Source organism: Macaca nemestrina, chromosome 2 (assembly GCF_043159975.1).
Source record: "Macaca nemestrina isolate mMacNem1 chromosome 2, mMacNem.hap1, whole genome shotgun sequence".
NCBI classification, from domain to species: domain Eukaryota; kingdom Metazoa; phylum Chordata; class Mammalia; order Primates; family Cercopithecidae; genus Macaca; species Macaca nemestrina.
This window is the reverse complement of record NC_092126.1, coordinates 158941119-158964109: the sequence shown is the minus strand read 5'-3', so window position 1 is coordinate 158964109 and position 22991 is coordinate 158941119. Positions and strand designations below refer to the sequence as shown.

The 22991-nt window shown below is 44.5% G+C and overlaps 1 protein-coding gene across 1 annotated transcript in view; it reads right to left on the bottom strand.

The window, feature by feature from the left end:
* The window catches only part of LOC105470255 (integrin subunit beta 5), a 122894-nt gene that overhangs the window by 84471 nt on the left and 15432 nt on the right, over nucleotides 1-22991 (bottom strand). Inside the window, exon 3 of the mRNA XM_011722054.2 lies at nucleotides 10345-10549. Coding sequence (XP_011720356.1) covers nucleotides 10345-10549 — 205 coding nt within the window. The remainder of the gene's footprint in view (nucleotides 1-10344; nucleotides 10550-22991) is intronic.

Below are 22991 nucleotides of genomic sequence, written 5' to 3'. Positions count from 1 at the left end.
ATCCACCTACCTCAGCCTCCCAAAATGCTGGGATTACAGGTGTCAGCCACCACACTTGGCCTGGGCTTAGCATTTCTAAGGAAACTCCCTAACAGCCAGGCTCCTTGGTGGTGTTCTGTCTACTCAGCAACAAGGACCCTTGGGTAATCAGTGGACCGTGAACCAGACAATTTCATGAACACAAACTAGGTGGAGAATAGCCCACCAACCACACACCAACTCCAGAGAAAGACCCAGCCACGATGGGAATGTGTGTTTGAAACAAAAAGCAGGGAAGAAATGAACAAAAGAGCCTGAGTGGGGAAGAACCAAGCTGGGGAGAGAGATGTGCAAGGCAAGGGAGGACAGAGAAACAAAGATGGTTGTTTAAAATACCCCAATGGGCCGGGCGCAGTGGCTCAAGCCTGTAGTCCCAGCACTTTGGGAGGCCGAGACGGGTGGATCACGAGGTCAGGAGATCGAGACCATCCTGGCTAACACGGTGAAACCCCATCTCTACTAAAAAAATACAAAAAACTAGCCGGGCGAGGTGGCGGGCGCCTGTAGTCCCAGCTACTCGGGAGGCTGAGGCAGGAGAATGGCGTAAACCTGGGAGGCGGAGCTTGCAGTAAGCTGAGATCCAGCCACTGCACTCCAGCCTGGGCGGCAGAGCGAGACTCCGTCTCAAATAAATAAATAAATAAATAAAATACCCCGATGGGCAAAAATATGCATGCCTATGCCACGTCACCTGTTTTTGTTTCTATTTCCCTCACCATTTACCAGACTAGTATTTACTTTGGGGGGCATATTTGATGTTTCGGGACATCACAGGTACAACTCATTATCATCAGAAACTACAGATATAAATACAGGAAGACAGATTCCAAATTTTAGCTCTATCGAAAAAAGAAAACGAGAAGAGAAAAGATAGCACTAGATTTGTCTACCAGCTACAATAAGGTAGCCGACAGGCAGAGAAAAGCGGAATTAATTCAGAAGAAAAGAACAAAGAAAAAAGCCAGTGTCTGGCAGGTGTGGTCTTTGCTGTCTCACCCTATAGAGTTCAAAGAGAGGCTCAAGTCAGGGCAATAACTGGAAGACCCAGGCCAGGATAATGATCTTGAAATCATTTCATAATTTCTAAAAACAAATCACTTAGAACGAACTTTAAGGCTCAGTTCAACTCATATCTGCCTTGGGCTCATTAACCTTTCAGGAGTGCCAAGAGATGTCCTATTTATCCTGCAGTAGAACCGTCTATACATACTTGAAATTTGGATAGATTCTTTGTGTGTTTAGAGGCACTAGAGCAAAGATGGCCTCACTCCTGCCCAGCGAGTCTACACCTGACTTGCCGGCAGCCACATCTCAGAGCAACCAGTCTTTCATCTCAAGCTGACAACCAGCAAACTGAAGCCTTCTTTAACTTGTAGGGAACTCAATCCTCTATGCTCCCTCTCCTCCTCCCACCACGACAACAAGGCATATTTCACTAACTAGACCATAAAGAATCAAATAATCAAAAGATTTTAGTTCAAGTTCCAGCCCTGTCCCTTGAGCAGGAGTGCAACCTGGGCCTGAAATATAAAATGGAATATATTTCAAGTTTCTTGAAATATAAAATGGAAATAAGAACAACGCTCACAGCATCAATTAAGCCTATTTATTATGCGCTCATGAGGGAGAGCAGTGTTTTATGAGTAGTACAGGCTTGCACAGATGAAGTATGATTATGATCATTACTGCCTGTAGTCAGAGTGGCAGCTCTGAACCTGCTTCTCCTGACTTGTCTTTGCGTGTACTGTTCTAGGTGCCTCAGGACTGATGGAGTTTGAGTTGCCTATTGGTATAAGCCTATTTTTTTAAACCATGAGTCTGACTCAAACAGAGGAATGTTCAAGTTTTTCTTCCAGAATGAATTCCAGGCTGCTGCAGTGTCTGCCTTTGGTCAGACGGACACAGCCGGTCCCGCCAGAGGGCTCCTTGGGTGCCACATCATAGTGAGGGAGGGGCGGGGGGGGGGAGTTGGGGGGAAGGGAGCTCCCTCCTTGGCCCTTGCATGGGCAGGCAACAGACCCCAAACGGCCAGAGCCTGCAATCCTATTTCCTTTGCCTGATGCCATGACCTTTTCGTAGGTCTTCTGCATTTTCTGCCACCTGTCCCCACAAGTTCCCACCTCCAACTTACTTTATCCAAAATCTACTTCTACTTTTTTATGAATTATAAGAAATTAACAGATGGGCACTTTAAAACCAGGAAACAAATAATTGCCTTGGATTCTGGGAGGCGGAGAGGCATCTATGGGATAGAGGCTTGGAAGCAGGAGAGTTGGGTTTGCATCCAGACCCGGTCACCAAGGACTAGGGAGAACTCAGGCTCCTTTCAACTCACTGCTCAGTTTCTATATCAGTCAAGTAGGGAGGATATTAACTACTGTAGGGATTAAAAGAGATAAACACCGCGCAAATGTTCCTATACAAAGAAAACTTTGGCCTCGGTTTTCCCAAAAGTCAATTACTGAAGCAATTTCCTGTGAGGATAAAAAGAGAGACAGCAAATCCTGCCAGCAACTTGAATTTCAACAGCTACAGCCTTGGGCATACAAATTTAACCCTAAATTTTCCAGACATGAAGGCTGAGGGAAACAAGGCATGATATATAGGTCCCTTTGTATTTTAAGAGGCTATCTATTCTGAAGCAAGAAACTTCTTGGCATTACATTCTAAGAGAAATTCATCAGTAAGAAAACACACACACACACACACACACACACACACACACACACCCCTTCCCAAAGGAAGGCTGAAGTTGTTAAAAAGAAATACTGTCCCATTTTTCCAGAAAGAGAGGGATGTAAGAAAGACGGTAACACCACTGATGTTCAGAATGAGGATTTATTGCTGCCTCTAATATGCTTGATTTTAAATGCCACAGACTCCTGAATAGGCGGTGGCAATGACAGAATGTTCTGTCAGCAGATCCTGGAGGGACTGACATTCCTGGTCAGATCCGTGCTGTGGGAGTTAAGCTTCCAGTGTACCAACAACTCCCCAAAAAGGGAGGCCTCTAACGTTAGCAGCTTGAAGGTGAAGCCATTACTGCATGTGAAGTGCACTTTCTGCTGAGAGAAGGTCTTGGGTATGTGTTCCACTTTTGGGTACACTTCCGGAACCGTGCACGCTTAAGCACTCTCCTCCCTTCCAACTCTTTCCCGGCCATGCTGCTTTCCTTTAAAAATACCTGAGACTTTAAGCCAGTCACCACCTCCTGCTGCCTAGCAGTGTGGGAAGCGCTTCTCGTCTTTAATCTGCCTGTCTTGGTCTGTGCCTGTCTCTGGTGACACCATTCCGGCCCATGTGTCAGGATTCATCCTTCTCTGTTCCTTCCCTCTCCACTTAGGGTCTCTACAGGCTCAAGTATCCCTGTGGCTATATCCCCTCTCTCTGGGGCTGTTCCATGTAATTCCTGCCAGCCTCGGGACCAGGAGCAGGACCAGAGAAATGGCAAACTCAAAAGAGAAGTTGATCACCTGGCACCTGTGACGTGCCACCCCAGGCAGCCCCTCTCATGTCCTTCTGCTTGTTCCTGGTTCCAGAGTACCCAGCTCCAACTGCATTTTGTACAGAATTTCTGTGCTGCTCAGTTTGTAAGTGCAGGTTCTTCCACTATAATCAGGTATCAACTAGCATTCCATCTGAAATGTATTTTTAAAGCTTTCTTCTCTCTGCCTTGCCTTTAATAAAAAGTGAAAAGTTGGCATTTTCCTTAGGGATATATATCAAATAACAAACATTTCTAGAGAGTGAGTTGAGAATTTCAGCAAAAACTTTTTTTTTTTTGAGACAGGGTCTTGTTCTGTCACCCAGGCTAGAGTACAGTGGCACAACCACAGCTCACTGTAGTCTCAACCTCCCGGGCTCAAGCAATCCTCCCGCCTCAGCCTCCCAAGTAGCTGGGACTATAAGCACGTGCCATCATGCCTGGCTAATTTAAAAATTATTAGTAGAGACAAAGTCCTGCCATGTTGCCCAGGCTGGCCTCAAACTCCTAAGCTCACGTGATCCTCCCCCTCAGCCTCCCAAAGTGCTGGGATTAAAGCCACATGCCCAGCCTCAAAAACTTTTTTTTAATTTTTATTTTTTCTGCTTTCTTATTTTCCCTCAGGTTTCCTGTCTTTGAGCCAAAAACTCTTAAGACTGATTTTGTTCAAAGTGTTAAGACAAAGTAGTACCTCAGCAAATAAAGATCCTTGCCATCCCAAAATAAATGCAAGTGGTTTTTGATTCCCTAGAAGTACTATTCTGTGCTGGAAACTGAAAGAAAGAAGGGAAACATAAAAATCAACTCTATTATAACAGGACTACAACTGAACAGAAAATTAGGGCCCTGGTGCACACATTATAAATGAGCAGACAGCTCTTCCAGTCACTACAGCAGAAGGCACTTAGTGTCCCAGGATTAAATCCAGATCTAGAACCAAAGTATTGCCTCACTGGTCTAGAACAAGGATGCCAGGCTGACCGCACCCCCTCCCCACCTCAGAATTGTGACTGTTGACGGATGGAATAAAGGAACAAGTCACCTGAAGGCATGGTTGTCTTCCACAGTGTCTGCCTCCAAGCCCAAGGCTCTATACCTCTAATTTCCTTTAAAATAACCCCTTATCCAGCCATCATCAAAATACTTTCTTCATCTATTTAAGCTATCTACACTGTCACCCAGGGTGGCAACTTTATTGCAAAAGCAATACCTAAAAACTGGCACTTCCAAGTAGAACCTGGAAGAAGAAGGGAGGAAAAAAACAGGGGCTGGCAGGAAACCCAGAAGCAACCAATCACCTGTGGTTTAGTTAATAGTATTGTAACCGTGTTGGTTTCCTGGTTTTAATAAAGTACTCTTGTTATATTAAGATGTTATCATTGAGGGCAGCAGAGGAAGGTACACAGAAGATCTCTGTGTTATTTTTGCAACTTCTTGTAAGTCTAAAATTGTTTCAAAATGTAAGAAAGCTACCAATCAAGGGTCATTTTTTAAGAAGTTAAAGGACTGAGGCCAATAATGACTTATAAACCCTTCTTAATTGCTCAGTGTTTCAAAACCACCTTTAGCTTTTGACCATTCTCAATAAGCTTTACTTTCAAGTTTATGTACTTTCTTAAGGATTTTATGCTCTTTGTTAATGATTTTTTCTAAGGTTCTTATCCTGACATGTAGTTTCCAGTATGGAAATAAAATGGAAAACATGATCCTATATTTACACAAAATCTTGCCTAAAGCTTGGCAGTCCTTCAAAAGTTAAACATAGAATTACCATATGACCCAGCAATTCCACTCCTAGCTATAGACCCAATATTATTGAAAACATATGTCCCCATAATAGTGTGTACATGAATGTTCATAGCAGCATTAGTCATAATTGCCCCAAAGTATAGGATGTTAACTGTGGGGTTATTAAAACAAAAGAAAAAAGAATTGCCCAAAGTAGAAAGAGCCCAAATGTCCATCAACTAAAATATACATATACAATGGAATATTATTTGGCCATAAAAAGGAATGAAGTACATGCTACAACATGGATGAACCTTGAAACATGTTGCTAAGTGAAAGAAATCAGCTAAAAGAGCCACACATTATACGATGTATAGGAAATGCCCAGAATATGCAAAACTATATAGAGAGAAAGTAGACGGGTGTATAGCAGGGGCTGAAAGGGGAGGGTGGGAGACAGTAGGGTAGGCAGTCACTGTTCATGGGTGTGGGACTTCTTTTTGGGAAAATGTTCTGGAATTAGACAGTGGTGTTGACTGTACAATCTTGCAAATATGCTAAGTATACCTTAAAATGGTGAATCTTATGGTCTGTGAATTATATCTCAATTTAAAAAAATTAAAAAGTCCTGCTTAAAGTAGATAGAAATTATTTTTATTTCCTTCCTGAGACTTACCTTGGAACAATTACTTTGCCTTCATGAAGTGTCTTTCATATTATGCTGAGGCTTGTCCTTGATTAGTCTGCAATAAGTCTGGCAAAGTCTTATATTTCACTCAACAAATAACTATTACGAGGCATGGGGGGTAGGGCAAGGGAGGAGACACAAAAGCATTTCTAAAAATATACAATGGAGGCCCAGCGCGGTGGCTCATGCCTGTAATCCCAGTACTTTGGGAGGCCGAGGTGGGCTGATGACTTGAGCCCAGGAGTTCGAGACCAGCCTGGCCAACATCGTGAAACCCCGTCTCTACTAAAAATACAAAAATTAGCCAGGTGTGGTGGTGTGTGCCTCTAGTCCTAGCTACTCAGGAGGCTGAGGCATAAGAATCGCTTGAACCTGGGAGGCTGCAGTGAGCTGAAATTATGTCACTGCACTCCAGCCTGGGCAACAGAGCGAGACTCTGTCTCTCTCTCTCTCTCTCTCTCTATATATATATAGATAGATATATGAAAAACCAACACCTATATAACTGAAAGCCCTCTCCAGAGTCAGGGGGGAAATACCCTGAGGCAAATATGCGTTTTGCATAACTGAAAATTTTGCTAACTGTGACATACCATTTTTCTCTCCCCCCAAATAAATTCTTGGGGTTTGCCTGCACTTCTCTTTGTAAATGTTAAAATTATATTTTCAAAATTTTAACAGGCATCATTGGTTTCAAGTGTTTCTACATTTGGGAAACATATTCACAATGCTTGTAGGTCTTAGGAACTCGTATTTTCATCAGATCTCTTCCTAGTCTTCATCTCTTCAGACTGAACCCTCTTCATAGTCTGGGTGTGTTTCCAGAAGGCAGTCAGCTCCTCCATCCACTTGACACCCCCAGCACTGGGCTCTCCACCATGATACCTTCCACAAGACAGAGCTGTACACAGCACCCACACCGTATTTTTGTATAAACATAGGGTCATGGTTTCCATTTTATTTCTAATACCAGAAACCATATCATAATAATGCTTAGCAGGAGATGTAACTATGCCAAATAAGAATGATTTTTTTATTTAATTGAGCATATATTGAGTTTTATGCATAAATATGGGATTGCATACAAACCGGCCGTTACTCAAATCACTTGCTTTTTATTTTGGGTTCTTGTTGTTGTTGTTGTTGTTGTTGTTGTTTAGAGTCTCACTTTCATCCAGGCTGGAGCCTCAAACTCCTGGGTTCAAGGGATCCTCCCACCTCAGTCTCCCCCATAGCAACGGGGTCTCACTATGTTGCCCAGGCTGGTCTCAGATTTCTGACCTCAATGGATCCTCTCTCCTTAGCCTCCCAAACCACTGAGATTACAGGCATAAGCCACCTTACCTGACCTTCTCTAACTCTTCTACAGGGACTGCCGTAAAGGCCAGTTGGTAGTCAAACCAGACAACCATCTCTGCTCACACTCACACCTTAATTCTGATTTTAAAAACTGGAATTATTAAAGTGTGGACATCTTTGGATTTGTGTGATGCAACTCTTTCCTAAGTTAAGTCTACCCTAAAGAAGAGAGATTTGCCACCATAAAGGATACTTTTTGGAGAGAACACCACAGGCTTTGAGAGCTATTCTAGGTAAGGAGTTCCAAAAATGTAAATTAAAACCTTCCTCCACAATGGCTCTGAAACTACAAACTCTTTCGGAGGTATGAATTTTTGTCCTCATTTTCCAAGATTATTGAATGAAAATAGCACAATTATACATACCTTATGATAATAAGTATATGAAAAATACAAAGAGGTGAATAAAGACAGAGGACATAATAAAAATGAAAAATAATATTATGTTAAAGTGGATTATTTTTCTAGAATTTCATGTGCTATTGCTATACTGTTACTATGATAAAAAAGAAGATATGGCATTCATATTAGTCAATACACTATTCTTATACAACACAATGTTCCAATATATTAATAGTCTACAACAACTCCTATATCCCCTTTAGGTCCAAACCCTTGACCCTGAGCCTGTCTTCATATAAGAGATTTCTCTTTCCCCAGAGGACATCACCAACCATCTGCCCACATAAAGGTTCAGCTGACTTTTTTCTACCCACTCACCAGCTCTGTAAGAGTTCCCTTCCTTTTCTCTCTCAACTCAGTATCTCACTAAAAAGGCTGAGTGTCGCTGACAGTGAGAAGGTTTGCAAAAATCCTAACTTCAATTAATCTCAACACTGATTCCTGAACAGGCAACCCAATAGTTTAGGCTTCTCTATCCAGCAGGGCCATCTTACGCTCTTCTTTTGTTTCTTATTTTCAAGACAATTAAAATAGACAAAATAAAACATTTCTCAACTTATGATGACTTGCAGCTCTTTCTTGAAAAACTCATGGTGCAGACCATACAATGACAACCACAACAACAACAAGCTTTACTGAGTGCTTGCCACATGCAGCATTGTGCTAAATCCATTTCTGAGGCACTGAGCATCCCTGGTCAAACCTCCATCTGGCACCCTTGGCCACTGCTCTTTGAAAATAATAAAAATTTTAACTTTGAAAAGTTCACTGATACAAAAAGTCCCATTTAAGCCTCTGAACACGCCCGTGAGGAACAAAGGTGACAAAGACCCTAAGATGCTGAGAGATGGAGTAACTTGCCTAGGGCCTCCGAGCTAGGGACAGAGGCAGAGCTAGAACCCAAGAGAGCCAGCCAGATCCATGATCTTTCCACTGCTATAAGCTTCCCTGGAGTCTACATAAACCATCTACAAACAGTTACTGCCAATGGTTTCCTAGACCATGGGATAGAAGAAAATGGCAAAAAATCAGTGAAATGTGAAAAAATCTGCCCCTTCCCAATAGCATAATACTTTCCAATTTAGCCACGTGCACATCCAACCCTTTGACATTGTAAGGCTTCTAATATGCAGAATATTCGATGACAAAAGTGGTGAACTAGAAACAACCACGGGTTTGTGGTTACCAAGACCTGGGGCTGAATCGATTCACCACTTACTAACTGAGAGACCTTGAGCAGGTTGTTTCCTTGTGTGTAAAATGAGAGCTACCTGGCAGGGCATGGTGGTTCATGCCTGTAACCCCAGCACTTTGGGAGGCCGAGGAGGGTAGATCACCTGAGGTCAGGAGTTCAAGGCCAGCCTGGCCAACATGGTGAAACCTTGTCTCTACAAAAAAAAAAAAAAAAATTAGCTGGGCATGGTGGTGCACGCCCAGCTACTAGGGAGGCTGAGGCAGAAGAATCTCTTGAACCGGGGAGGTGGAGGTTGCAATGAGCCAAGATTGTGCCATTGCACTCCAGCCTGGGTGACAGAGCGATATTCCATCTCAAAAAAAAAGATAGCTACCTTAAAGTTAGGTCAAGTGGTTAGCACATAGTAGGTATGCAAAACTGTTTATTTGTATTACATTATAAGTAATTATATTACCATTTCCTTATATTAAGCAACTCTAAGGTTTGCAGGTTCCGAGGGTCACAAAAAAAAAAAAATATCCACTCTAAAAGTTTGTCCTTCCAGAATGCTACAGACTCAAATGGAATTTGCTGATGGGGAAAAACACTTTTTCCTAAAAGTGGCGTGTTTCCTGAGCAACTTGCATTCACTAAGGAGTAAATCTACCAGCATCCTCCTAGAATAAACCACAGCATTATTCACAATAGCCAAAAGCTGAAGACAACCTAAATGTCCATTGACAGACAAATGAATAAACAAAATGTGATACACCCATACAATGAAATATTACTCAGCCAAAAAAGGAATGAAGTTCTGACATATGCCAAAACATGTGTGAAACTTGAAAACATTATACTTAGTGAAATAAGTCAAACTTCAAAGGACAAATACTGGATGATTCCACTTATGGTAGGTACCTGGACTAGTGAAATTCAGAGTCGGAAAGCAGAGTGGGCAGCCACTACACCCTGAATGACTGTAATTTCTGCCATCAGTTGCTCCCTGATTTAAACAAAATTTAAAAATAAAAATAAATGAAAAATAAAAAATAAAGTAGAATGCCGATTACCAGGAACCAAGGGAAAGAGAGGATGAGGAATTAATGTTTAATGGGTATAGATTTTCTGTTTAGGACAATGAAAATGTTCTGGAAATAGATACTGCTGATGTTTATACAATATTGTAAATTTACTTAATGCTGCTGAACTGTACACTTGAAAATGCTTAAAATGGTAAATGTTATGTATATTTCACCCCAATTGTTTAAAAATAGCAAAGATCTTCCTCTGTCCACAGAGCCTATCCACAGACACATCAATAAGAACATACTCTGCTTCCTGAGGTCTGAGCCTCACCTCCCCATCACCATCTCGTGACTCTGTTCTGTTCTGTCCCATTACTAACAAGTCCCACCTCCTCCATGGGCCTTCCTGATCCCAGAGCATCTAGCCCTTTCTGTGGGCAACTCACCGGGCCGGAGGTTCACAGCAATCTCCTGTGGTGTCATCTGAATGACGTCCCAGCCCGCAGAGCCCGAACCCTTGCTGCTGAGGGGCAGGCTCCTCAGGATATGGAAGCTGCTGGCTGGGCTCTCTATCTCACCTCCACAGCCATTTCTGACAAGGTTGGCCCTCAAGTCACACCGAGAGGTGATGGACCGTGGGCTTCCGAAGTCCTAGGCAGGGAAAAAGAGGAAGAGAGTAGGAGGTGGTCAGGATGTCTCCCGAAAACATGGCATGCTGTGGCTGCGTCTCCATCCGGTTGACCTTAAATTCTCTACTTTCCATTTTCATTGTCTCAAAGTGGAGGAAATGGTAATCCCTATTCCAGGTGCTTCACCAAGTATTGTAAGGATTAACTGAGCTGCTGGATATTAAAGTATTTTGTAAACTGTAAACACATAATAAAAATGTTCGGTTTAATTGTTATTTTGATGGTTAAAATGTTCCTAACTGCCTACATGATAAGCAAGAGAAAGAAACAGAAATGATCAAAAGTTGTATAGCTAAAATTTTTTAAAAGTTGTTATATATTGCTGGGCGTGGTGGCTCATGCCTGTAATCCCAGCTATTTGGGAGGCTGAGGTGGGAGGATCGCTTGAGATCAAGAGTTTGAGACCAGCCTGGACAACATGGGACCTCAACTCTAAAAATAAATAAATAAGTAGATGAAATAATATATAGTTAAATAAATAAGATGACATATAAGTGGCTGAGAAGTCTTCCCTTGGGCATTCAAGAGTTAACCTTTAAGCTGTTCACTTATCATCTTTCACTGGCATTGGATGCTGAATAATCATTCAGGAGAACAACGTGGCAGTGCAGGTCATATCCACTGACCCAGTGCTCTGCTCCAAGAAACTTATCACAAGAAAATCATCTAAAGAGAAAGGAGAAACTCTTTGTGATGTATATGGCAGTATTATTTGTAATATAATCTTTAAAACTTGCAAACCTAAATCCTTAAACCATAATAATAACATAGCATATCACTTCAATAGATGACAGTCATTACAAATAATTATGGGAATTAAGAAGAAATTTAAAATCTTTACACTAAGGAAGAAAAAAAATCCCAGAATATAGAATTGTATTTATTAGGATTTAAAAGAAAAATTTTAAATGAGGTGCTATAATAAAGTGACGAAAACATTTTTGTTTTTATCTTTGTTGTTTGATAATAACACATTGATAGGAAAAGTCTTTCTTTGGGTTTGGGAGAAAGCTGGACGTCAGAACAACTCAACCTCATTTGGGACAGCAGGAGGTTAAGGTATTAATTTTTAAATGAAACAATATACTTTGTTATAAAACATGAACCTTCCCTGGTCATTTCCAGCAAAGGGGTTTTTAATGGCAAAGCAAGCCCAGGCTTCTCTCTGAGCACCTTTTCACTGGTGAATGTAAAAAACAAGATCCTCCCCCGCCCGCCTCCCGCTCTGGCAGGCTGGAGGCCAGTGCTGTCCTATGAGTCTTTCTGGAGGAGTTAGGACATTGGTCTCTTCCTCTTCCCTCTGGAACACTTTGCCAGAAGCCTCACGTGAGTCAGCATCCCTTGACCACTTTGTTAGAAGCCAGACTGCTGGCAGAGGCACAAAAATCAGAGGAATGCACCCTCCCTCAAGGTCTTAGATATCCTAGAACTATCCAATGCCCTTTAGAATCCTTGTAAAATTCAAGATTAAGAAGTCAGCCTGGTGTGGTGGCTCACACCTGTAATCCCAGCACTTTGACAGACTAAGGCAGGAGGATCATTTGGGCCGGGAGTTCAACGCTGCAGTGAACTGCGATTGTGCCACTGCACTCCAGCCTGGGCAACAGAGCAAGAGCCTGTCTCAGAAAAACAAAAAGCAAACACAAAAAAGAACAAGAAGTCAAGAAGATACTGCAGTGCTTTTAAATAAGTAAAGCCAGAGGTATTGTCCTAAGCCTATGGTATGTTTGTTTGTTTTCTGGGTTTTTCTTTTTTAAAATAATGATTTTTTTATTTGTGCACTAAATCCCCAAGGATCTTGCCTGTCAACAACCTCCAGGACTACACCAAAGGTGTAAGTGGCTCCATAAACATTTGTTGTGAAACAAGGTTAGAAAAATGAGTTTTCTGGCCAGACATGGTGGCTCATGCCAGCATTTCAAGAGGCTGAGGCGGGAGGATTGCTTGAGCCCAGGAGCTCCAGGCTGCAGTGGGCTACGATCCTTGCCACTGCACTCCAGCCTGAGCGACAGTGAGACTTTGTTAAAATAAATAAATATATATATACACACACACACACACACACACATACACACACATATATATACACACACACACACACATTATACACACACACACACACACACACACATATATTATTCTGGCCTTACATTTTTTTTTTTTTTTTGAGACAGTGTCTTGCTCTGTCACCAGACTGAAGTGCAGTGGTACAATGTCAGCTCACTGCAACCTCCGACTCCCTGGTTCAAGCGATTCTTCTGCCTCAGCCTCCTAAGTAGCTGGGATTACAGCCACGCGCCACCATGCCCAGCTAATTTTTGTATTTTTAGTAGAGACAGGGTTTTACCATGTTGGCCAGGATGGCCTCGATCTCCTGACCTTGTGATCTGCCCGCCTCGGCCTCCCAAAGTGCTGGGATTATAGGTGTGAGCCACCGCGCCCGGCCTCTGGCCTTAGATTTAAAAGCAGAGCTTTCTAAATGGGGTTCCAGGTGGTCAAGCTTGACTCTCATATAGCAGTTCTAGTGAAGCAGTGAGAAGAAAAACACAGGGTTTGGGAAAAGGAGGGGTAACAACCTGAGGGCCCTGCCAGTTTGGTTCTGCTGTCTTGAGCTGTCTGAAGTAGATGTCTAATTAGCTTTCCAGAGCTTGAAGAGCTCAGCGACTTGCCTGCCCAGTGCTTACTCTGCTAGAGAATCTCTGAATTTCTCACTGGCGAACTGAGCCTTGCTATCCAGCCCCTCTGCTTCTGAGGACCTGACTATACTTGGCCCAGTTCTGTTTGTCAAGGTGCACCTGTTTTGATCAGTCCAGTGCACAGCCCCACCACCAGGGTGGCAATGGAAGCATGGTCAGTCTCCTCAGAGTAATGGGAACCCCTGACACACTTCCTATGGGTCTGGACCAGCTTACACTCTGGAATAGACCAGGACACAGAGCCAACCTGCTTCACCTAAGCAGGAGGCAGGTGCACAATTCCTTTAGGTTGGTCAATAAGATGATCCCCCCACTGCTGGGATACATGCACTGGCAGTGAACTTCATCTGAGCTTCCCAACATCCTGCTCAAAGGGATTTTTGATGGACACTACCCATCATTGATCAAGGACTTGTACAGGGCCAAATGTATCTGCTGGGACCATCAGGAGACTTAAAGTCCAAATCATATTTCCCAGGCCTGAAGAACTGTGAGGCAGCCAGATAAGTGCCGATTATAACCCTAGTTGTGTCGTTGGCTTTCCCAAGTGCACACTGTAGCAGCTCTGGGGCTTCTTTATTCTCCAGGATGTTAGGAGCAAAGCCCTCTTCATGCCCTTCATTGGCAGCGGCTTTCCCATGTTTCTCCTTAAAAACATTCTTCAGCTAAGGTTGTGATAAATCTCAGCTCCAGTGCATACGAGGCTTCCCTGAAGTTAGCTGCATTAACAACAAGAATCATGGGCTCCTGCACTGTCACCTGGTTGCCAGTGTGGAAACCACTATTAATCACATTAAAGCTGCAACTTGCAGGGTTGCACTGACTTCGGAAGTGCAGACCGAGTCAGCAACGTGATGGTACAAAGGGAGTCCTATTCTCAGTAACTCCAGCTTTATAGACAGCAAAGGATACCCCATATGCCATGTGGACCAAAGTTAGATTTCTTCTCAGTGCCATGCATCTCTATTATCAGTGTCAAAGTTCGCTTTCTTGCTACCTGGGTCAGGCCATGTGGTTTTATTGACATGCTCAATAACTTTGAGACATCTTTACCTATATATCGAGTCCTGTCATTATTGTCCCAGAGCTTTAGGGACTCAGAGCCACTAGCTGAGGCACCACGGGGCACGACAGGTCCGAAGAAGCTTTTGAGGGTAAGACAGCTGCCTTAACACGGAAATTCCCCCTAAGAGGTGAAGATCTCTTTTGGCACAGAGTCCAAAAAATTGCTGTGACTAATTTCTTTTGATTGATTTATTTTTGACCCGATAAGGAATGAGTAAGCATAACTGATTTGTAGCTATAGGTTCTTATTGCCCAAGAAAAGGAACTGAGAGTGCTGCAGACCTCAGCAGAGGGAGTCAGGCCACAAGCCAAGAGCTTCTCCTCTATTCCGTGTGCTCCTTTCTAAGTATTTTTGTTTTTATTTTTATTTTTGAGACAGAGTCTCACTCTGTCACCCAGGCTGGAGTCCAGTGGTGCAATCTCAGCTCACTGCAACCTCCGCCTCCTGGTTCAAGTGATCCTGCTGCCTTAGCCTCCTGAGTAGCTGGGATTACAAGCGTGTGCTACTATGCCTGGCTAATTTTTGTATTTTTAGTAGAGATGGCGTTTTGCCATGTTGACCAGGCTGGTCTCGAACTCCTAACCTCAGATGATGGCCGTGGCCGCCCAAAATGCTGGGATTACAGGCATGAGCCACAACACCTGGCCTAGATATTTTAATTTTGAACAAGGGTAGATGCATATTTAAAGAGAGAAAACCAAAATGACAGAGACCAGGGGCATATCTAGTAATGGCTATGACCTTCCAGGTATACAAACATTATAAATCAGGAAAACGTCTCTTAACCTTTAGTAGTTTAAGGTAAAAAAAAAACAAAAACAAAAGTGAGAGAGAGAGAAAAAAGAAAGAAAGAGAGAAAGAAAGAAGAAAGAAAAAGAGAAGGAAAGAAAGAAAGAAAATGTCTCAAGACCTATATTTCTTTCTTTCTTTTTTTTTTTTTTGAGATGGACTCTTGCTCTGTCGTCTAGGCTAGAGTGCAGTGACACCATCTCAGCTCACCGCAAGCTCCACCTCCCGGGTTCATGCCATTCTCCTGCCTCAGCCTCCCGAGTAGCTGGGACTACAGGCACCCACTACCATGCCTGGCCAATTTTTTGTATTTTTGGTAGAGACGGGGTCTCACCGTGTTAGCCAGGATGGTCTCAATCTCCTGACCTCATGATCCACCGGCCTCAGCCTCCCAAAGTGCTGGGATTACAGGTGTGAGCCACCACACCCAGCCCTTCAATATCTATATTTCTAAGCTCCAAATTCAATGAATACAGATGCCTCAAATCATAAAGACTTAGAGAAAAGGCAGACTCATGTTTAAGAAAATTCTCCTTCTTAAGCAAATTAATGCAGGCACAGAAAACCAAATACCACGTTTTCACTTATTAGTGGGACCTAAACATTGAGCACCCACAGACATAAACATGTGAACAACAGATACTGTGAACTACAGGGTCAGGAGGGTTTATGGGTTGAAAAGTTACCTATTGGGTACTATGCTCACTACTTGAGTACAGTATGCCCATATAACAAACCTGTACATGTATCCTCTGAATCTAACATGAAACCTGAAAAAAAAAAAAAAAAAGAAAGTCCTCCTGACATGAATGACATCCCAATGTCTGATGGTGTAACAGCTTCAGATCCCAGAAACCTGACACTCAAGACCTTCTGCCAGGTGTCAGACATAGCAAGTTCCAAGGGGAAGGGCCCTTGACTGCATCACCTGGTGCCATCCCCTGGCTTCCACAGGTGGGAAATCAGAGGTCCACAAGCCTAAGTTCACCCAAGAAGTTGAAGTTCATCTGGCCCAGGCTTCTTGAGCCCAAATCCAGTGCTCTTTGCAGCATGTGTGTGCCTCCCATTTTAGCCAAGGCCACTGCCAAGTTCTGCAGCAGGAAACTAACTTTGGGCCCACAGATTCCATCCTTCTGAAGGGAGCATTTCTTTGCTGCCCCAAATACAGAGATCTGTTACCTACCAAACATGAGGGATAAATATCCTCTTGCAGAGAAACAGGTACAGAAGCGCCTCAACCTATAGAAGAGGAGGGGGGACTTCATTTCAACAGGGAAAAATGGAAACCTTTTGTTTCTTGAACAAAAGGAGCCCAAGCAAGAAGGATGGGCTTCTAACGGGCCACAACACAACTGCTTGCAGATGCTCCCTATGCTCTATGCTGGAAGAGGTTCCCATACACAAACAAAGCATTGATCCCTGGTCTCCAGAAATGCCCTTATCAAACTCTCCAAAGGGGAAAAGCAGCAGAATGGAAACAGAAACTTGAAGTGTCCTTTGCAGCTTTTTTTTTGAGAGACTGGGTCTAGCTCTTTCACCCAGGCTGGAGTGCAGTGACGTGATCGCCACTCACTGCAGCTGCAACTTCCCAGGCTCAAGCTGCCTCCCCACCTCAGACTCCCAAGTAGCTGGGACTACAGGCAGGTGCCACCATACTCCACTGATTTTTTACTTTTTTTGTAGAGACCAGGTCTCACTATGTTGCCCAGGCTAGTTTACAACTCCTGGGCTCAAGCAATCCTCTCGCCTCAGCCTCCCGAGGTGCTGGAATTATAGGCGTGAGCCACCACACCTGGCTTTTGCTGCTTTTAGTTACTAAGTGGTAATAATATAAAAGAGAAAAGAGAGGTGTTTTAAACTTAGATTGTTTTTAGTTTGTTAGAACACTGGTGTTTGCAACTTATTGTAGGCCATCATGCTCACTCACCCCATCATCACTGTTACATGGAGGATAAGATGAGGTCTGCTACTTATTGTAATATGTAACATCTGACTCCATATATATTTTATTTTTTGTTTGTTTGTTTTTCAGATGGAATCTCGCTCTGTCGCCTAGGCTGGAGCACAGTGGCCTGATCTCTGCTCACCGCAACTTCCGCCTCCTAGGTTCAAGTGATTCTCATGCCTCAGCCTCCCGAATAGCTGGGACTACAGGCACCCACCGCTATGCCTGGCTAATTTTTGTATTTTTAGTAGAGATGGGGTTTCGCCATGTTGGCCAGGCTGGTCTCAAACTCCTGAGTTCAAGTGATCCACCCGCTTCAGCCTCCCAAAGTGCTGGGATTACAGGCGTGGCCACCATGCCCAGCTCCCCTATATATTTTTTGCTAATCAAGATCTCTTACCCTGCAGTCAAGGCTAGTGCTCAATGGGTGCTTGGCTGTCCAGCATCACAGTGAGTGCATTCAGGTTCCTCTATGTCAGACCAGACATTACATTATTTGAGTGCCATCCTACCTACTATTGCTGAAGGCTAAAACTCTAAAAAGGCGAGGGTGATTGTTTTGGGGGAAAAGACAAATTCTTGTTTGCTTCTGAAACAGAGTAGAAGAGTTGAGGAACTGTAGGTCCTTGAACAAAAGGGCCAAGCAAGAAAGGAGGCCAGCATACCCAATCCCTGGGATGAAGAGGGAAGAAACAAACTGGGAAACAGGCAGAGAACCCAGGGGAGAAGTGGACACAGGTGGGGAGCTGGCTTCTTGCTGAGGCTGACCTTTCTGGCTGGGATACAGCACAGCCTGGCCCCCTAACCAACCATGCCTGCAGCTCCAACTTGGCAGAACCCTCAGGGATGTGAGAAGGTAGCTGATGACAACCAAAATGTGTGTTGTGTGTCAGCAACACACTGCCACGTATACTTCCTGCCTGGGGGATGGAGAAATCCCTCTACCAGCTTCCAATGGACGTATTTAATTCATTGAACAAATATTTATGAAGTGTCTACAACAGGCCAATATTATTTCTTTCATTTAGTCTGACCACAAGGAGATGTTCTTTAAGGAATCTATAGTTTATGTGAGCTGGATTGAATATTGATTCTTTTCATTTCAGTTGGCCCATCTTGCTTCCCAGCCTCTCACCTGTCTCCCTCCTCATGCTCCTACCTCCAATCCTGCTGATGCATTGCTTCTTCTCCACATCTACTTCCCCAGGCAAAGACTGCTCACCCCAGCCCAGAATTCACTAGTCTTCTCCCATGCCTGACCCCATTTCCACGCATCCAAATACTTCAGGCCTCATCGTTCTTCTCCCTGTGGGAATTCAGCTCCACAGTGGTGGCCTTGCCTAACCTGGTCCTTCTCCCGGATTTCACAGCAGCCTGGTACTGCCCACAGCCACACCATTTCACGGAGCCTCATATTCACACCCTGACAGCCTCCCAGCTTCTGCAAGGCCTAAGTGCAATCTCTCTGCCTGTCTTTGCCTACTCTCTTGCTTTCCCCAAACCTGCTTTCTCACAGGGAGCACGGATCCCTAAGCCTTGCCCACTTCTCCCAAACCACTGTCCTCTTGCGAGTGACACGAGCATAAGCTGCCAGTACACTGAGCCCATTCTCCCTTTCTTCTGGGGCACAAAGCTAGAGAAAGTCTCCCAGTTCTCATTGCAGTTAGGCATTGCCATGTGGCTGGGTTTTAGGCAACAGTGTGAGTAGGAAGAATGTGGGCTACCCCTAGGCCCCGCCTAGAAAGCATCCACACACTCTCCTCCAGGCACATTCCTCAAGACATCTAGCTGGGTTGTAAAATTTAAAATCTTAGAGGGGAAACAAAATGTCCATTTTAAAAAATGATGGACAAAATAGATCATAAACTGCTGGGGTTTATTGTGTGTTGATACGGTTAGGCTTTGTGTTCCCACCCAAATCTCATGTTGAATTGTAATTCCTATAATCCCCATAATCCTCACAAATCAAGGGAGAGACCAAGTGGAGGTAACTGAATCACAGGGGCGGGTTCCCCCATGCTGTTCTCTTGATGGTGAGTGAGTTGTCCTGAGATCTGATAGTTTTATAAGGGGCTCTTCCCTCTTTGCTCGGCACTTCTCCTTCCTGACACCTTGTGAAGAAGGTGCATTGCTTCCCCTGCACCTTCCACCATGGTTCTAAGTTTCCTGAGGCCTCCCCAGCCATGTTGAACTGTGAGTCAATTAAGCCCCTTTCCTTTATAAATTACCCAGTCTTGGGTATTTCCTTATAGCAATGTGAGAACACAATACATGTGTCTTAAGCTGTCCTGTACAAACAGCACCATAAGTGGCTGAGAAGCAAGTGGCCAAGGCTGTCTAGAACAAGGTAGAAAGTGTGTTGCAGAGAGGCAGGGGCAGCGTGGACAGGCCAAGACAGGCAGTGACCCACACATCCTGGTCTCAGAGTAGGGGAGAGTCTGGCGACTCTGGATATGAGGGCAGAGAGTAAGTCTGAAACCCTCAGGTAAACCATGGTGAGAAAATAAAGGCAAGAGGCCAGGCATAGTGGCTCACTGTCTGTAATTCCAGCACATTGGGAAGCCAAGGTGAGAGAATCACTTGAGCCCGGGAGTTTAAGACTAGCCTGGGTAACATAGTGAGACCTGTTCTCTACCAAACAAACAAACAAACAAAAAATCAAAACTTTGCCTGGGTGTTGTGGGATAGGCCTATAGTCCCAGCTACTCGGGAGGCTAGGGTGGGAGGATCACTTGAGTCTGAGAGATTGAGGCTGCAGTGAGCTATGATCACACCACTGCACTGCAGCCTGGGCAACAGAATAAGACATTGTCTCCAAAAATAAACTAAATGATTAAAAATGAAAAAAAAGTAAACAAAGGCAAGAGAGCCAGTGCTGATGTGGCACAGAGCCAACTAAGAGAGAACCAGCAAGAGCACCATTCAGGGGGTGGTGGGGAAGGACACTGGTGGACTCACACACGATACCTGTGGGAGGAGACGGAGCCAGAAGGCATGGAATTAGGTTACAAGGGATGTGAAATGCAGGGATAAGGAGTGCCCATGCCCACTTCAAGTAAAATAAGGGTAAGTCTTCATGGGACCTAGAGCAGGAGAATCCCCATGGAATGTGCCGTGGGATTCATCCTCATAGGTTGGGAACCTGGCCCTCACTGGCTGTCTACTGGGCAGCAACCCTCAGTGTACACACACATCAAACGCTCATTACATTTTTGATGATGTCCTGGGATATATGGTTAAGAAGGCACCCAGCGACACTTACTCAGTCTTGCTAAGGAGAAGGGGTTGATCAAAACCATTCATGGCCAGGCATGGTGGCTCACACCTATAATCCCAACATTTGGGAGGCAGAGGCAGGCAGATCACTTGAGCCCAGGAGTTTGAGACCAGCCTGGGCAACATGGTGAAACCCCAGCTCTACTAAAAATACAAAAATTAGCCAGGTATGGTGGCACATGCCTGTAATCCTAGCTACTCAGGAAGCTGGGTGGGAGAATCACCTGGGACTGGGAGGCTGAGGCTGGAGTGAGCCATGATTGTACCACTGCACTCCAGCCTGGATGATGAGAGTGAGACTCTGCCATAAATAAATAAATAACCGTTCCCAAACTCTCCAACCTAGCTCTCTAAAACACATCCATGCCCTGGGGAGAGGTCACCCGCAAAGAAGATGGGAAGCTGCATTCCAGGGCAGGGATCATAGGAATTTCTTCAGCTAAGAATGAGGCTTCCAGGCCGGGCGCGGTGGCTCAAGCCTGTAATCCCAGCACTTTGGGAGGCCGAGGCGGGCGGATCACAAGGTCAGGAGATCGAGACCACAGTGAAACCCCGTCTCTACTAAAAATACAAAAAAATTAGCCGGGCGCGGTGGCGGGCGCCTGTAGTCCCAGCTACTCAGGAGGCTGAGGCAGGAGAATGGCGGGAACCCGGGAGGCGGAGCTTGCAGTGAGCCGAGATCGCGCCACTGCACTCCAGCCTGGGCAACAGCGTGAGACTCCGTCTCAAAAAAAAAAAAAAAAAAAAAAAAGAATGAGGCTTCCGATGAGCAGAGAGGCAGCCCAGTGAGCTAGACAGGGAACCCAAATGTGGGTTGGGGTGATAACAAGCTCCTAGGGACACCTTCATTTACTGTCAGCATCAGGAAGTCTGACTTGTGGAAGTACTAGCACAAGAAAGGAAGCTACTTAAAGTAAAAATGGACCTGGCTTCTGGATTTTCTAGCCACATGTCACTAGAAAATACTTATGGATGACAGTGGCAGCCATTCAGGAGGCTCAGCTAATCAGCCCCGTCCACAAGTCCTCTTATGCACCGATCTCATTTTACATTCCCAGTTATGCTGGAGGGTGGGAACTGTCACCTTCATTTTATATATCAAGAAATTAAATCATGGCAAAGCTGATTGAAACTTTGGTTTTTCTAACTCCATGTCTTTTTAACAGTACTCTTATATCAAATACAAATTCCTGCCAGATTCTTGACTGGATACAGGGTATCCAAGATGAATAAGGCAGTTCAGTTTCTGAAGGAGATGATGATATAGTTGGTAACAGGCATGAAAACAAATTAAAACAAAACGAGGTTATAAGTGCTAAAGAAGCACAGAGTACACGGAGACAAAAAGGTAGTCATGGCCTGCACCTAGCAGACACACAATAAATAGTCATCCAGTGAAATCCTTTGAGCAACTACTATGTGGTAAGCACCATTCAGGAATACAGTAATGAAGAAAACAGATAGAACCCCTGCCCCAGCTGGGCATGGTGGATCACGCCTATAATCCCAGCACTTTGGGAGGCCGAGGTGGGTGGATCACAAACGAGGTCAGGAGTTCAAGACCAGCCTGGCCAAGATGGTGAACCCCGTCTCTACTAAAAATACAAAAACTAGCCGGGCATGGTAGCACGTGCCTGTAATCCCAGCTACTCAGGAGGCTGAGGCAGAGAACTGCTTAAACCCAGGAGGCAGAGGTGGCAGTGAGCCGAGATCACAACACTGCACTCCAGCCTGAGCTACAGAGTGAGACTCCATCTCAAAAGAAAAGAAAAAAAGAACCCCTGTCCCTAACACTCCAGTGGAGGGAGCTTACATTCTCATATCAAATGGATACACAGATGAATACACAGATGGATGGATGGATGGATGGATGGATGGATGGATGGATGGATGGATGGATGGATGGATAAATGACTGGATAGACAGATGGAGACGATCAGGTCGTTATGGAGTAGATGAGGTTGAACCGATTCTTTTTTTTTTTTTTTCTTTTTTGAGACAGGGTCTTGCTTTGTCGCCCAGGCTGGAGTGCCATGGCACAATCTCGGCTCACTACAGGTCCTCCTCCTGGGCTCAAGTGATCCTCCCACCTCAGTCCCCCAAGTAGCTGGGACTACAGGCATGCACCAGCACACCCAGCTAATTTTTTGTATTTTTTGTAGAGATGGGGTTTCATCATGTTGCCCAGGCTGGTCTTGAGCTTCTAAGCTCAAGCAATCCACTCACCTTGGCTTCCCAAAGTGCTGGGATTATAGGTGTGAGCCACTGCACGCTGGGCCTGAATGTAATGTGTTGTGTTGTGTTATTGTATTGTATTGTATTGTATTGTATTGTATTGTATTGTATTGTATTGTATTTTGAGACAGAGTCTCACCCTGTTGCCCAGGCTGGAGCGCAATGGCCCAATCTCAAGTCACTATAGCCTCCACCCCCCAGGTTCAAGCGATTCTCCTGCCTCAGCCTACCGAGTAGCTGAGATTACAGGCTCATGCCACCATGTCCAGCTAATTTTTTGTATCTTTAGTAGAGATGAGGTTTCAACATATTGGCCAGGCTGGTCTCGAACTCCTGACCTTGTGATCCGCGCATCTCAGCCTCCCAAAGTACTAGGATTACAGGCGTGAGACACCAC